Source organism: Lepisma saccharinum, chromosome 10 (assembly GCF_977018435.1).
Source record: "Lepisma saccharinum chromosome 10, izLepSacc3.1, whole genome shotgun sequence".
NCBI lineage: Eukaryota > Metazoa > Arthropoda > Insecta > Zygentoma > Lepismatidae > Lepisma > Lepisma saccharinum.
This window is the reverse complement of record NC_139238.1, coordinates 52483071-52501079: the sequence shown is the minus strand read 5'-3', so window position 1 is coordinate 52501079 and position 18009 is coordinate 52483071. Positions and strand designations below refer to the sequence as shown.

Genomic DNA, 18009 nt, shown 5'->3' with positions numbered 1-18009 from the left:
GTTAATAAATGTGTTTCAGAATCTGCCATGATAATTCAATTCAAATCAATTGAATTTAAATATTCTTCATTAAAGGTCGAGGTTCAGCCTCCGGCTGTTCTTCCGTTAGCTCCTCTATCCCTACTTGTGGTATCTTGGATCTGAGCTGTTTTCGCGAATGTTTTCCGAAATGCAATCTAAGCGAGAAAATATAATTCGCATAAGGCTATTGATGAAAGCAGGAATTGAAGTTACATCAAAATGACAGATTTCTAAGTTTTAGAAGCAAGGGATCTGCATGACTATTATTTCAGCCTCCCTTTGCGTCTTCACTTCGACTTGGCACAAAATTCATGTTCAAACGTGTTCCTGAGTTCTCTCACAATTTCAAAACGTCGAAAGCAATCCCCGAGTCACTGAAAGTTGTCACTGATGCTTCTGAACTCTAACTTCATTGAGTAAACATTCATGAAAATAGAAAAAGACAGAGCCTGATTCAGGACGTTGAGGACCACACAAAGCATGTTCCATACGCACATTGAAAACTAAGATCCGTATTAAGATCACCTTTGGATTTTAAATGCGTTGATTTTGAAATGAACATAAACTGAATATTTAAGTATATCTCATTACTTTTTGTGATCAAATATTCAATTAATCCTTCAATAATATTGTTTCCTTAATAAATATTAAATTACGTAACATTTTCCATGTGATATTACATTCCATGACAAAACTTCATGTCACATGATCGGCCCCTAAATTTTATTCAAATGTTTCAAAGAAAGGAAACAAAATTAGCAACAATTCAAAATTAACTTAGAAATAATGGACTCAATATATATACATGCAATCCTTTATATGTTTCTAGGTTATGTATGATGATAAGAAAATAGTGAATAAAGCAAAAACCTGATGAGATATCAATTATAAAATTGTGCTCAAAATTCGACTACGACGTCATACTTCTAGCAGTGAAATTGCATTCAACACTTACACCAGGGGAGCAGAAATCCTGTAAGTCGAAAATGTATCTGCATGCCTAGCAATATATTGTAGTTACATATTTACCATAGAAAGTCTTCCGGTAGAGAAATAGTACTTACATGAGGAATCCCGAAATGAAGGCCCTGTCAGGAATAAGAACGTTGAAGACTGTCTCCTGTGCAATTCCAGATGGGTTGACAACCTCACTGCTCACAATCGTCACTGCGTATCTGAACCGGATCTCCGTTCTCATACGCCAGCTCTGTACTAAAGGTTTCTCTATCCCACGCCGTTCCTGGAATAGCATAATCATGTATTAGGTCATGGTCGGAAATGTACAGAAAAGTATTAGCAATAACGTATACTAAATACCGTTTAATTTATGAAGAGCAAATTAATAAACAAGGCATTTGGAATTGGCTACATCGCAATCACAGTGGTTTAGGGTGCATGAAACTCAATGTTGTCACAGACAGTGGCCCATGGCAGCACAGGCGGAGAGAGTAATACGGAGGAAAAAGAACTACTTTGCCAGAATCAAATGGTGGGCCACCTTTGCCATAAGGAGCATCAGTAGAAGCGGACGAGGACTGGTTGTAGCAGCCTTGCGACTCTCTAATATGTACCGCGTATATGTGGTCCATAAAACGATTTATAAGACCAGCTGTGAGGTGAGATATAATGTGTCAGAGGATTCCCAGTACCTCTAGATTATATTACATAATGCATATTACCTTTAGCTAAGTAAGTCATATTTATGTCATGAGTCATAAGTAATAGCAATTATTTTATTTCGCGAGAATGCAGGACCAGCACGAAAATCCGAAATATACAAATGGAAAGGGGCAGTATATTGTGTTGTGGAATGTATGAACAATGAAGATCATTTGTGCTAGTATAGGATAGGGAAGCGAGCAAATATCCATATCAAAGTTAGCATGGTGCTTCATGATTTTACAAGTCTGAAAGCATTGGTGCTTTACAGGAACAAAACAAGCCAATTCTATGGTAGGACACTATCCCCCACAAGTAGTATGATTTGTGGTATTTTTGGGACCACTTATAGGTGTAGAAAAGAAGAGGTCATTTGATTAAACAGCCCGATTTGCCTACACTTAAAATTATGACAAGATGCTCTTATTCCCCAATTCTTCAAGTGTGATATGCTCTTAATCCCCAAGAATTTTGAATCCTAGTGTAGAAAAGAAGAACCCTCAATATACAGATTTTCCTACACTTAAAACAATGTCAAGGGGGGGCATATGCATCAATCGGCCATGTGTGTTCATATTTAAATCTAAAGAATTTTGAGCCCTAGTGTACAAATGAAGAAGCCTCAACAGACAGATTTGGCCAAGTGTGTAAAAGCTACATCTCTCAGTTTGTTGTCCATAAGCTTGTCAAAAATATGCCCCTCTAGTTATTGTTTTGGCTACACTTAAAACTAAGCCAAAAATGCTTATAAGAGCTTTTGCTTATACAATAATATAATGTAATATATGCTTAAATACTTGTTACCTGGAATATGCTCAATATTTTAATTGGACACCAGCCTCAACTTGCATATCTAGTACTAAGACAATGCATTGTGCAAAAATCTTCTAGAATTGCTCTGTGACTCTCTCATTTCTTACATCATAAACATATGATTTTTCACCTATGAGAATAACACTACATATGGTGTCATCAGGGAGTGTATCGTGGAATTCACAGATAATTTTAATGTTTGTCCTGTCATTAACCACAACTTGTTTCCTTTTTGAAGTGTTGATGACAAACATGGGTCTCTGTGCTTTGAATTCATCTGGTGTGTAATACATGTCAGTATTGCCAGTAGTGACCCTTTTGTATGCTGTAATTGCTTCATATAATTTGAGGAAATCATCCTTGGACATGTCTAAATTATAATTTTCTCTGGGGAACACCTCATTTCTGCCATTTTAAGATATATGTTCTTGATGTTGCAGTTATCAAATCTACTTGAATTTTTTTCCTGATTATTGTGTCTTCCAGTCTGAAACAGTACCACCACAAAATCTGGCATGTCATATTGTATACTGGAGAATGAATTTGTAGCATCAAACTCATAATAAGTACCAGCGGCAGGCTTCTGTACACATTGATATGTATAAAATTGTAAAGGTACTTGTGGATTTTTTATTATATCTGCTTTGTATTTAAGAGCATAACTGGCTTCATATTCAACAACTGGGATTCTTAGCTCCATAGTCTGAGTAATGCATTTGCCTTCATCAGGTAGGGTATTGGGCAGAGCTTCCCCTGTAGAGTTTAATGTGCTGTACCTCATCAAAGCATTATTATCATTGGCAGCTCTTCTAAATGTGATTCTTAAACCACCCTTCCACATAATATCTTTGTAATCTGAGAAGAATCCTGGCAACAGGCGCATTGGAAACAGCACTGTGTGGCTCTTGGATAATATTTTATCACCAGCCTCAAATCCACCTATTTTGTAGTAAGAAGCCTCGGTTTTGGATACTTTTAGTGTGGCCAAAGTTGTGGAGGTAATGCCGGGATAATCCACTCTGTTTATAACAACACCATGCTTTCTGATCTCAATTTCAGAGAACAGATATGGCACAAAATTGTCCACCAATCTTATATTTGAATTTGCCGGATAATCTGTTCCATCGAGCTTTACAACATCAAATTTGATGTATAGATCTGCTCTGTGGGGGTGTATAAAGCCATCCCCTACATCAAGATCAACCTCAATCTCTGTGTTGGGTTGATTTAAATTTGCAAATGTCCTCCTGTTTGGGGGGAATGATTGTAGCTCATAACTCTCAATATTTTCCATTTTTTTGTATGTATTTTTATTTAAATATTAATCTCTATGATTGCAGTTGTTGTGGCTCCAGCAAAATCAACTAATTCTTCTTTTTCATTAGTGACCATCAATTCAATGTTATCTACTCTATTATGGCACACAGGAAAATATAATGTTGGGGATGGAGTGTAGATGATTGGCTCCATAAATTCAGAATTAGGTTTAAATGTTGCAATGATGCCAGTTTGTTTGTGAGTGCCTATGCCATTTGATTTGGTGATCATACCCTCGGCCACATTACAGTGAATATTCAGAGTCTCTATGGCTAAGAATTTATGTATATTAATAGCAGTGTGTTTGATGGCTGGTTCAAGTTTTGTGTTGTTCTCAAAGCCTAACAGCTCTCCTATAGTACCCAGATCCACTGTTTCTGTAGCAGATACAATCTCTACTCTGTGAGTGACAGAATTTTGAGTTAATACTATACCTCTGGGTAATTGAGCATTTAGAGTGGATAGCTTATATTGCCCTGGAGTGATGACAATTTTTTGATCCCCTACTGCAATTTTGTTGTTGTGGTGTGTAATATTAGGGATCAAGTACATGCCATAAAATGCTCTGAGAGCTATTGTTTTGGGATACACTATATCATCATGTAATCTAAGTTTCAATATTGAATTTTGGCTGGTGAGACGGAATACCCCCATGATGTTTTAAATACCACAAGGCTTTTTGAAAATTTTCAATTGATGGTTTATTTATTTGAGACATATATCTAAGAACAGATAAACACAAATGTCCACAATTAACATCTTCGAAATTTTGAACACGGGCATTATTGTAATAAAGATCAGCTGATTTTAGATATGTTACTAAATTTTCAGGTGGAACACCTCCAAATGAATCAAACACAAATGCCTCATTGTTTAAATATTTAAGATAACAAATCCAGTGAGTGCCCTGATTTTTGTACTTATCCAAATTAACAATGCCACACTCTTTGTTGAGTGGTTGTTCTGGTAAAGAATCAGACATGTACACACCTCTAAAATTTTTGATGCCCAGTGGCTTGATTAAAGCTTCAATATCTTTGTTTGTAAGCGGCTCTTGTTTTTTTCAAACTTATTCATGGCTCTCTTAACACCTTTGCCTTGTTTCTCCATGGCCAGGTTATGGCGCTTTATTTCATCTAATTCTGCCTTATTTTTCTTGGCATCTATTACTGTTTTTGCTATGGAAGCTGATCCCCCAGCTAAGCTCCCAACAGCCCCAAGTGCTGCTAAGATGGCCGGGATAGTAAATATGAAACCCCCCACATGTGATTTTTTTCTAGATTGTTGTATTTTTTTTAATTGGGGGGTACTAAGCAACAATTTCATACCATGGCCCTTTGCAAGACAAGAATTTTTTTTCTTCCGCTGCTTTTTGGTTAAAAGGCTATCAATAGTTTTAAGAGATTTAAGACCTGCATAAGGTATTTGATACATAACACCCTTGGCCTTCATTGTAGGTTTATTATATACATATTCACAGCCCCCACCCCAGTTTTTGTTTGGTGTTCATAGCTATGGTGGTCCGCAATTCTGCTATTCTCTCACTCAAAGAAGCATCTTTGCTTACAAATCTACCAAATGCAGCCTCTTCTAATTTCTTGTCTGCAACATGTCTCTTGTCAAGATCAGAATGTGTGTTGTATGCTATGTCATGGTCTCTACAAGCAGCATCTAGGGGATTAACACCAGGATCACCTCTGTTTAATCTATGGTCCAATTTTGTACCGGGACCACAATACTGATAGCCTGGAATATGTAGTTCAAATGGCAGCTTGTTTATAATGTCATTAACCAACCCCCGACCCTCAGAAATATTCCAAAATTTAGGTGGTAGAGTATTAATAATTTTTATGAGATATCCAATCCCCTTAGTGTCATTCACTATAAAATTAGACAATTTTGTGCTTTTCATGTCCATAATTCCAACCTTTTCATTGTAAAAATTGTGGTTGCCAGCATTTTCCTCCTCAGCTATCACCAATAACCTATCTACAAGTTTCCTGACATCATCAACCCAGACAAATTCTTTAGGCAGGGTTTTGTATTGTTTGATTCCACTACCAGTCTTGATCTGTGACCATATGGGCTTGATTAAATTGTTGTATTTTGCTCCACTGCTAGACTTGACTCTTTTTTGTGTGGGATCATTGTTCTGGTATAGAGCATCTGATTTTATTAATATTCCTTTGTAATGCTCATAATCTTGATCTGCATAGCTGCCAGGCCTTTCCTAGTCATCATTTCCCACAATCCAGGTGTTCCGGGATATTTAACAAAAGCACCTCTTTCTCCAAGATGAGATTCTGAATATGCAATGAGATCATCTCCCATAAATGTTACTCGGAAATTGCCAATTCTATGTATGATGCTACCATCACGCTCTGTGTCAGCATATAAGCCAAAGACCTCATCTTTGTTGTCTTTAGGTGTGCTTAAATATTTTTTAGCAAGAAGACCCAATTCAATAGGATCCTGAGTAGCTTCAATTCTTCGAGGAGCAACAGGACTAGGTGTATGAATACTAGAAAGTGGGGTGATTGGATAATCTAATATGTTCCTAGTAGCTACAGGTACAAGCTCTGTGATCAAATTTTGATTTTGCTCTGTAACAGTTTTGATATTTTTACCTAATTCACTAATAGCATCAATAATAGGCTGTTCTGTTTGCTTGTGTTGTTCATAGATTCCTCGGTTCTCTGATTTCCATCCCTTAAATCTTTTTACAAGATAATCTTTTAATTTAAGATCATCAATGATTGGCCTTTTCATGTTTATTTATATATGTTTCAATGTCTAGAAAATTGTTGATTTTATTTCTGTATTTGCCACTACTGGGTTTTCTTGTCATATCAATTGTGACAAACCCATAACTGTCCTGGTTCCAGCACCTACTGCAAAACTTGGAAAAATCATTGTAGCTCAAGTCCTCACCTACATATTCATCATGTATGTGTTTGAGGTTGGTATGATCTTGATGAAACACACATATAAAATTGCTGTTGTCTCGGATTAGCTGCTTCGGTATTTTAGAAAAAGTCTGTGCCAGGTAGAAGCAATCAATGTTTTTGTGTCGGGCCTGTGTAAAGAAATTTCTAACCTTGTTTTGATTATCCAGTATAATGTCATCAAACACAACAACAGAGTTATCAAGACATTCATGGAGTGGCTTAACATCTGGTTCAAAAGTGGCTATATCCAATCCATCATATAGCTTCATCAGCTGCTGATATTTTAATTGTTCCAAGCTCTTAGAGAAGACATACAAGTGCCTGTTTTTCCAGTCTAACCAGTTGGGTGCCAATAAAAAATTATCAATCATTAGTGTAGTTTTACCACAAGCCGATGGCCCAACAATAAGACATCTAATATATTCAGGCAGCAACTTGCCATTTCTCTTAATCTGCTGTTCAGGTTCTGGCAGCCTTTTTATAACATCACAGGTGCTCATATTATCACTTTGTCTGCATCGATCCAGCTGTGTTCTGGAAGTCCTAGCCATTTGACAAATAACTTGTTGCCTTTTCTGCGGATGATTTTTTCTATGAGATATGTGTCAGGCTGTTTAGTTTTGTTGAGTTCTTCTTCATAGAACCGGCCTTTGAGAATTTCTCCTCGGTGGTCTTTTATTATATATGTGTATCGGGTCCCAGGTTTAACTTGAACCACTGTAAATAATTCAGTGCTCCAGTTTCTTGTAAAGCCTCTTTTGAATAAGTGCTTATATTTGCTGATTCTTACTTGATCACCCACCTTGTATTTGGTTTTTCTTGTTGTTGGCTTAGTATCTAGGATAATAAACAGTCCTGATCAATTTTTGCTCATCTGAAGTTACTTCAGAGGGTTTCATGTTGATTGTGGAATGGACCGAGTTGTTATATTTATGTAGAAGTTCTGGAAGAATATTAAGCCATTTATAATTACCTTGAAGTGTAAATTGTTTATACATAAGATTTTTTAGGGTTTTGTTGAATCTCTCTACAATTGAGGCCTTGAGATCACAGTAACTCGAATAATGTTGTATTGACTGGCTTTTAATAAATTGTTGGAACACAGAATTATAAAATTCTTTGCCATTATCTGTTTGCAAATAGCGCGGTGATCTTCCACTCTGATTGATGATTGTCCTGAAGGCTTCTGTAACACATTTTCCAGTCTTGGATTTGAGTGGCACAGCCCAGGCAAATTTTGAAAATGTGTATATTACAGTGAGTAGATACTTGTAGCCCTTGTTGATTTTGTCTACGTTTTTCAGCTGTCCACTTGCCATCTCAATCAAGTCGCTCTGCCATAAATCATCTATGCCTTTTGTGACTACTGGCAGTCTCTTATAATTATGTCTGGCTTGTCTGTGTAATTCATCAACAATAATTTCTCTAGACATAATATGAAAACAAGAATATTGCAAGTATGGGGTGTTCAGCAGGATTTTCTAAATATAATTTGTCTCCTATTTGTATATGAAATTCCAGAGAGCCATCATCTTCAGCATAAGATGTTTCTAATGTATTGGGATCTGTAAAATCCTCTAACTCTACACTGGTGATTTTTTGTTTGTTGTCAGCATTTGTTATATCATAAGGTGGGGTAGTGGTGTGCCTGTGGTTGAAGCCAATATTTGATCTTGATTGGTCTCAGTGTGCTCCCAACAAAAAACTGGTAATAAAATTGTGCAGGGGACAGCATATATATTTTGCCACCTGGTGTAAATGGTGAATCATATTCTTTGTTGGGGATACTGTACAATTCAAGAATTACTGTATGTTTTGGATTCTCGATTATGCCGGTTATTTCTTTTTCTGCTGTAAGCAATCTGCTTGTTACAGATTCAAGGTGCTCATTAATAGTCCTAACAACATCATCAAGGCCTGGCTTGATTTTTATGTCCACAATAAGTTTCTTGTATTGTTGCACAATCTCTTGAAGCTGGGTGGCAAAAACAGACAGAGCATTTGCTTGATTGGATTCCATGGTCCCTAGCTGTTTCTTGATATTAGCTACAATTTGTTGCAAATTTTCAATAACTGCCAATTTTGAATTTTGAGCAGTAAGATCATGGACCTGTCTTCTGATATCCTCAAACAGGGCATGCAGTTCATTATTATATTGATTAGTTGGGAGAGTGGCCACTGTCTGAGTAAGTTGTTTGATCTCTGTCTGGATATTCTTGATATCTTCTGATTTCAATATGCGATTCACTGCTCTCTTAATATTTTTAAGTTCCTGTGATGTAGGCAGATTTGTTACAGTATTTTGCAAAGATTCAAGTGCCAATTTCACATTATTTAATTCAGAAGCATCAGCCACATTTTGCATAGCATTTTGGAGCAGGGCTATATCTGCCTGAGTGGGTGTTGATTGTTGTAAAATTTCAAGTTTTGTTTGGATATCATCGATCAAGTGATGAAAATGAGATAGCTCAGATTCAGTGTTGAGGTTTTCAAGCTTTGTGATCTGTTGCTGGACACTGACAAGTGTGTCTACAATACCAGGCAGGCGGAATTCTAGAGATTCTTGTACATTTGTCAAATCACTTTGCACTGCTGCTATTGTACCCTCAAGATGGGTTATGGTACTTTGAATTTTTCCAAAATCTTCATATGTTTCAAGTTGCAGCTTAATATTGGCAACACTCCGAGTTATTGCACTCAAAGCATCAGAAGATGACAAGTTGTTCATAAAATTTTCAAGTGTCTCAATTTTTTCTTTAACCTCGGCTATGGCATTGTTCAGAGGGTCCAGATTAGGTATCTGGAGTGATTGAATCTGTTCTTTTAGAGTGGAAATCACTAGATCAAAATCTTCTTGTGATTTTATGCTTTTGACAATTGTTTGGAGCTGTGTCTGGACATTATTTATCTGCTCTTCCAATTGCTGTTTCAATTGCTCAGAGTTGGTGGCCTGGGTCTTAAATTTGGCTTGAAGAGCTGCTACAGCCTCTTCTAAACTTTGAAAATTATCTAATGTGGCCAAATCAGTATATTTCTGAAGCAATAATTTGAGTTCAGAATCAATTTTAAGAAGAGGCTCCATGCATTGTGTTTGTAAGTTTGTAATTTCTAGTTGAAGACTGGCATTGAGTGTGGTTTGTAAAGATTGTAAATCACATCTTAATTTCTTGACTCTGACATCAAGCATCAGAATCTCATCACTGTGATCTTCATGCCTTGTATGGCCAAATATATCATTAGGCATTTTTGTTTTAGTGGTTATTTATTATTGAATATCTGATTCTTAATTCTATAAAAAAAGGTATAAGCTTGTCATATGACCCCGTGACCTCAATATATAAGCAGTCACCAGCAGAAACAGTATATACAGTGCCAGAAACCATGTTTGAGTGCTTAATTCTATAAATATTTCTTCCTACTGAAATCTTGACATTACCCTCAGGGGTTGTAATAAATTGCAATTGACCACCTACAGGTAATTGGTAATGATTTAAATTATTGTTAAATATGTACAATGTTTTACCTGTTTCATCATCAACATCTGTAAGTATGCTGTTCAGATGAATAATTAACAAAGCACTTAGTTTAGATATTATATCAGAAGAGGGTTGTGGTGTTGGCAGGTCCATAATAGCCTGTTTTTTGAACCCAAATAAGTTCATAGGCATGTTTATTTATTTCAAATCATGCTCTGTAATTGGGCATTGATTACCACTTTTCAAATCACAATGACCCCATGGTAGAGTATGTATGCCACATGATAAAATGCATCTCTTATCATCATGTGGATCCAGAGCCACTTTTCTTACAACATTTGTAGTCAACAAGTGATCCACACTCTGAATTCTATTTTCTGATGTTCTGATTGTGCTACATGATTTGAGGCAATTTTTGTAATTTTCAAATTCAAGTTATTTGTCAAGAATTACTCTGCCAATGCCCTTGGCTTTTTTTTGCAACAGCGCCACTACATGTTTCAAAGCTGTACATCTTGGCTCTTAACCCAGCAAATGCCACAATAACATCACCAAGTGTCTCATCTTTTAACTTGCCAGGCACCTTTTTGTTGTGGTGTTTAATTTTTGAATGTTCAGTGGTATCAAAATATTTAAACAATTCAGGCTGTGCTATATCTTGATAAACATCTTCTGTTTGAATATCAAGAACAAAACTATCTGTGTCCATGTACATCAGTTTTACACGATCCTTATAAAAAGGCTTCAACACATTATAAAACAATTTTAACATGTGTAATTTGGCCAATTCCAATATCACAGCCCCTACATAAATAGGCTTATCAAACTTAATCTTTGTTTTTTTCATGTTGAAAAGTGCCATATTTTCATCATAAATTCTTCTGTAATTGAAGTTGTGCTTTGCAATCAATTTTTTGCTCAGGCTGGGGTGAGTAATTATTTTAACATCAATATGTTTTCTGACATTTTCAATTGTTTTGCCATACACTGAATTGACCATCAATTTAAACAAGGTCTTATCAAATTGGCTCATTGCAGATGTTCGAAGCTCTGTGTTTGTATCAATATATGGCTTCAACCATCTTGAGTGCCTGAACCTCAAAACTTTGCCAACTTTGCTCACTTGAACACCATGATGCATCAGGAACTGGAGGTTTTTGTAATTTAAGACATAATCCTGTTTTGGCACCAGAGTCATCATCAATTTCTTCTGTTTAGAGCCACGTGAACACTTAACCTCAGGAATTGGGGGCAGATCAGAAAATGTATTGTGTAAATCATCAGGAATTGTCAGATCAACCTCTAAGAACAGGCCATAATTACTGTCATCAAAATCATGAAGATCTTCAATATTGAAATCTTCAACCCACTCAAGCCCTGCATATGGCAGTTTTTTCATCATGGCATAACCATAGAGGCTGTTGGCATCTACATACAGTATATAATTTGATGGCAGTACTGGATCATAATCAGGAATATATTTGTTATTTGCTCTGGCATATCTCTGAGAACATTGCACCATGCCTCCTCTTATACATTGTTCCATAAACAGATACATATCTTGATCCTGGATCAGATCCAATTGCATTTTAGTGTTTAAAAACTTTGCAGACCATGCTAGGCCCGGAGCACTGTAAAAATACATTGGATCCAGCTTATAATTTTGCATGGAAGATTTTCTGAATGCCTGCAGTATATCAGCTAAGAGGGTCACATCAAGTTTTAAATAAGCCTTGTGATAATCACCAAATGTCTGGCATTTTAAATTGTTCCACATCAATTGGGCATGGTGATAATCTTCATCAGTAATTCCAGATCCTCTGATTTTGCTGTAAAACTCTTGTTGTGGTGGCAGAGAACACTCATCAAATTTAGAAAAATCTGTAACATAATCATATGGATATACACCCTTCCGCCTAATTAATTTCAGGTCCTGATTTGGAAACAAAGCACATGTGATTTTGAATTGATCATCAGATAATTGACTGGCCAGTGTAGCCAGGCTAGCCGATAAAATTCTGTATGAATCAAGAAATCTTAAGTGAATAGAAACACCATTAACTTTAATTATTTTGCTAATGGCAATATATTTTTCATTATTTTCAGCTAAAATATTTAAATTCTGCTTGTCAAACCCCTCGTACCTGATCAGATGATGAAAATCATAATTGGATGCACCACGGCAAAATATGGGGATAAATTTTGGTCTCTGGATCTTAATATCACAGCTATTACACAGGGCCTTTAAGAATTTACCATCAGTATGGGAATGGTGATGAACCTTCATATTTGCATCTGAAAATTCAGAATCACATACCGGGCATTTTTCTGCATTGTTGAAATCTTCAATCTGATCCTCTGTTAAAGGCAATATGGGTTTTGATTTTAATAAGACATTAGATGCTATGCAACGGCACTCATTTTCTATTTCATCTGCAAATTTTTTGATGGCATCTGCTCCCATGTATAAATTTTCTTTACTAACAACACCATCCTGTACAATCACATAACAAAAACTAGAAGGTTCATGTAACTGGTATGATGTAATTGAAGGTTCATCAGGATCTGGGCTGCAGAATGCAAGAGGTTTGAGGTTTGATTCAAAATCACAGACTATATATGCTGGGTGTTCCAACAAGGCTTCAAATTTTTTGAATTTGGCATTTTCATTTGGATTAGGCATCACCATATGAACAGGTTTATGGTTGCCACAGTATTTCAGATGCCCAATTAACTTGTTTTTAGCAATTTCTGCATTCTCTTCACAAACACCATTCACCATTTTTCTACCATGAAATACAATAAACATCTTCTACACAACTTGAATATTGTATTGGATTTGTCTAGTTGTTTTCTGACTAAAGCTTCAAGATTATGTATCAGAGTGTAATGATTTGTGTCAACCCCTTCAATTAAGAGCAGATCAATCGGAACAGCAGAATCATCATCAAATGTACTGATTCTGAGAGGTGCTATCAAGCAATTGTCACGGCCAGTAGAACAAATAAATACATTAATAGATAATTGTTTACCATTAATATCCCTGGCTTTTTTTCAAATTTATCAATATTCTGAACAGACATTGGATATTCTAAACCCTCCATTGCTTCATCAAAATTGTGTTCATATTGTTTATAATAAGTTATTCTCTCAGGATGATCTAAAACTGGATACAAATCAGCTAAAATACACCACAGAAAGCATTTCTCATCATTATTTTCTATGTTAACCACGGCTCTTTTGTTTTTAATATTGGCAGGTAATGGCAGATATGTAGATCCTTGTAATGGGCTGAATTCAGAAATATTGACATAGAGCTTGTGTGGAGAACCGCATAGGCTCCATCCAGACTCTTTTGCTGCAAATTCAGAGTGTTTAATATTCAATTGATCTCTCAAACTGCTTATTATTTTGTCTGAATTTGCATTTGAATATACAGGTACTGTTTCTGTTATGTGGGGCTGTGTAAATTTTGTGCCATTTGGCTTCTTATATTGTGTAAACAATTTGAGGGACAGCTTATAAGAGCCATTTTGTGCATTTAGAATTGCCTGCACATCTGGATTTATGCTGTTCAAAAAATTCTTAATGTCACATTTTTGCTCTGATACAAACCGGTGATCCCTAAGTTGGCCATTAAAACTGCTATGGATAGGTGGTGCATAGCGTGGCTGCTTTGCCGGTCCAGCATTAACAGGTGCTTCATGCTTCCTTTTCAGACCAGATGTAGATGGTTGTGGGGGCAATGTTGATGACTGTTCATAACAAATACACTTATGCCATTTGTAATAAGCCTTGCTTAATATTTTATGGCATCTTGGACACATTTTTGTGGCCCTTCTGCATTTCTTACGGTCACAAATAAACCGGTGCCTAGCCCAATTAGAACTAGATATATTTTTATTGCATTGATTGCAATATTTCAAGTTTGGCATTTTTGTTGTTTGTTTATATAAAATTTATTGGTCCAAGAAAACAGAACTATGGACAATATGCCAAAACAATTATAACAACAGCTAGTGGCTGAGCTGGTGCTTTTATACCCAAACAACAGCAATAACTAGGCTCTGGTGATCCCCAATATAAAATAGTTTTGCTCTTTTATGCTGTTGTACAACACACTTTACCAGGTTTCAAACCTCAGCTGTATATCAACTAGCAGTGAATATTCTCAAAATCTCACGTGTGGGGATATTATTCTGCCACATGTATTTCAATCTTACACCTTTTACCAGGGTTCAAAGCCAGAGCCTCTTGATTACAAGGCAATAATACCAACACTTTGCCATCAGGGGAGGCCCACACACTCTACCAGGTTTCAGACCTGGGGGCCTCTTGATTACAAGGCAACAAGACTAGCACTTCTCCATAGAGAGGTCTTAAACCCAGAAGCCTTTGATTATAAAGCAAATAAGCCATGGGACTATGTCCACATGCAATACATATTGAATATCAGAACCCAGGAGTTATGAGCTCTATATCAGCTAAATACAATTCAAAGTTGGACTTTGAACTGTGCAATGAATATCTGTAAGTCTCACTAGGGTATATATTATCAGAACAAGGCAAAACCTGAATCCATTTCAGGCATACATGCAAGAGGCCAATGTTCTTTTTACTAAGAATTTCCCTTGGAGTCAATAACATGATGGCATGTATGGGGAATTTTCCCTGAAAGGGCACAGTGTAGATTTTATCTCATGCATGCAAGCATATTAAATCTCCCAGGCGTGCATAATTTATTGCTGGCCGGGACATGAAACTGATCAAAGATTAGAAAGAACATGAAACAATTTGCAGCCTGACCTTGTCCTATTGTATTGATCTGTAAGTTGAAGAGCATGAGAATATAAGCATTTTTGGCTTAGTTTTAAGTGTAGCCAAAACAATAACAAGAGGGGCATATTTTTGACAAGCTTATGGACAACAAACTGAGAGATGTAGCTTTTACACACTTGGCCAAATCTGTCTGTTGAGGCTTCTTCATTTGTACACTAGGGCTCAAAATTCTTTAGATTTAAATATGAACACACATGGCCGATTGGGGCATATGCCCCCTCTTGACATTGTTTTAAGTGTAGGCAAATCTGTATATTGAGGGTTCTTCTTTTCTACACTAGGATTCAAAATTCTTGGGGATTAAGAGCATATCACACTTGAAGAATTGGGGAATAAGAGCATCTTGTCATAATTTTAAGTGTAGGCAAATCGGGCTGTTTAATCAAATGACCTCTTCTTTTCTACACCTATAAGTGGTCCCAAAAATACCACAAATCATACTACTCCCACAGTCTCCATTCTGTGGTATTCTCTTGCTTCTCTTCCCTTAGAACGACTATTTTGATATATGAACACTGTTCAGGCAGTGCAATTGCGGATGAATTCCCACTGCCCTCTGTACGATAGCCTTTCGTTAGACTGCCATCTAGTGACTTGTTCACGTACTACGCAACATGCGACCAGATTGTGGTGCCATTGTTTAATTTGAGAATAGATATAAAGTAGTTGCCATGAATTATGCCCCAGCCCTCGTATTTACTTATTTACGTTACAACATCATTCAAGGGCCTCCCCGATGGCGCAGTAGTAGCGTCGTCGCCTTGTAATCAAGGGGTCCCGGGTTCGATACCCGGTGGAGGCACATAGTGGTTCGGATCCTATTTTAAACTGTAGGTCCAGTCCCGATTAGCCTTAATGTGCATCTAGTTGACATCATTCAAACCACTGGCGTACCAAAAAAGGGAGAGGGTGGGCTACAAACCCCTAAATTTTTCGGATTTTTTCTTTTTTAAATCAATTGAAATCAGTAAAGATATTGGGAAACCCAAACTGGAAGTGAAACATCCCCTTAGAGTAAGGTTCATTTATCATTTTTGTCTTTGAATAATGTTAAAAATATTGTTTAGAATAGTTCGTGGAGCTCATACTTCATAAAAAAAACGATCAGCGAAATTGATTTACGGCAATGTATTCTTTGATCCAAGCAAATATTTAATCTCACTAGTAGTTATCTAAAGTGCCATTAACTTTAAAGTTAAACCAAAAAAGGTGGAGGTCTAGTGCGTTCTAAAAGTGTTGCAACTTCTAAATTAATTGTCTGATCAGTACAGGTAGATTCGTAGGATTGAACATGCGTTCACATTCAGCTGTAGATAGCCTATTGGTACAATTTCGATTAAATTTAATAATTTTTGAATGAGGTGGAAATATGTTTTGGATTTTCTTTGTAGATGTGAAAATCTTTAACTAGTGAGTCGCACATGCTTTCGCTTACATTAAAGTTCACCTGACGTGTCACTATAAAACACCCATTCAAAATCATCCAAACCCCATGTATTTACATTTAATATGACCATATACGAAAAGAAACTTATCTTCAAACCGGCTATTCATATTCTCTCACCCAAGAATGAATACGTAATTGTCTTCAACGTATAGTTTTTCCGCCAACTCTTGAACTTTCGTCCTCCTACACGGTGAATCAATCGTTTTCAGTGTTTCAACAGCAGCCATGTCAATTTCTGGTTTTGCTCTACGAACTGAGGATTTCGGTTTTGCTTGTGCAATGATAGTACTTTCAGTACTTGTAGAACGTCGAATAATATGGCAATTTCCACCATAAATAACTACTTCATCGATTGTTTCATTAGAAGACACAACCAAACGCTACAAGTCTGAACAATCGCTGGAACAGTATTAAGCAACTAAGCGACACAAACTACATAAAAATCACAGGCAAATTTAAGTATTCGATAAAAAGGTACTTGTGAAACACCATAAGTCTGAGAAATACCGAACACATGACATCTAAAGGAGACTAGATATGGTACACAGCCAGCGGTTTCAACTTTTCAAAAACTTTGGGTGAGCTCTAACACTTGAATAATAAGTTCAAAAAATATCTCATAAATCCTTCCTTTAATGCCCACAACAATGAATCGTAACTTATTATTTTTTTAAATCTAATATTTACTGATCTCAACAAACACTCTACTGCGAATCACGATAACAAATATAATAATAATAATAATAATAAAAACACGACGACTTATCACATAGATTCCGGCCGCACTGGCCCATATAATTTGGCGCGAGTAAATACTGCCGCCATAAATTGCATAACGAAATTTTTGTGTAAAGCTATTGGGTTGTAAACTTAATGAAGTGAACTGGAAGACAATTAAGTACAATAAACTCCTGATTTTACGTTCCATAACTTTCGAAATGACCTCAGAAATATGTTTAGAGCTTTATAAGTTGCGGAATTGTTATCTGTTTTGAAAACGTGTTTTTGAAATAATCATAAATTCTAAAAAAAAATAAGGAAATATAATGTGTTTTTGTAAACTTTCCATTAAAAAGAAACAGGACATCCGTGTGTGCTATCCTAAAATGGATTTTTCCATACCCCCCCCATACAGTGGCGGCTGATGGTCTGGGTCTGTGGGTGTGCACCTCAGCCTCACGTCCAGAAGAAGGGTTATTACCTCCACCCAATTATCCCTACCCGTTTCTACTAATTGTATTGACAATGCAAGTTATGACACACTTTTCACTTATAACGAGATGAAAGCATATTTTCGTATATTTCATGAAAAGTTATAATAATAAGTTAAATAAATTTTATTACACATTTGAAATACCTCAGAAATTTAGTTAGTCGATGGCGACAGAAGTTGTGTTGTTTGGTCTCCTTCGTGAGCTGTAGAAAATTTAGCATTTGAAGACCTGACAAAATCACTCATAACGCTATACCGATGTATAGAGGAAAGTGA

At 36.3% G+C, this 18009-nt stretch overlaps 1 protein-coding gene across 1 annotated transcript in view; it reads right to left on the bottom strand.

The window, feature by feature from the left end:
• Positions 1–18009, bottom strand: part of LOC145993908 (uncharacterized) — a 198213-nt gene that overhangs the window by 128201 nt on the left and 52003 nt on the right. Inside the window, exon 2 of the mRNA XM_083129820.1 lies at positions 1086–1261. Within this exon, the coding sequence (XP_082985946.1) occupies positions 1086–1261 (176 nt within the window). The remainder of the gene's footprint in view (positions 1–1085; positions 1262–18009) is intronic.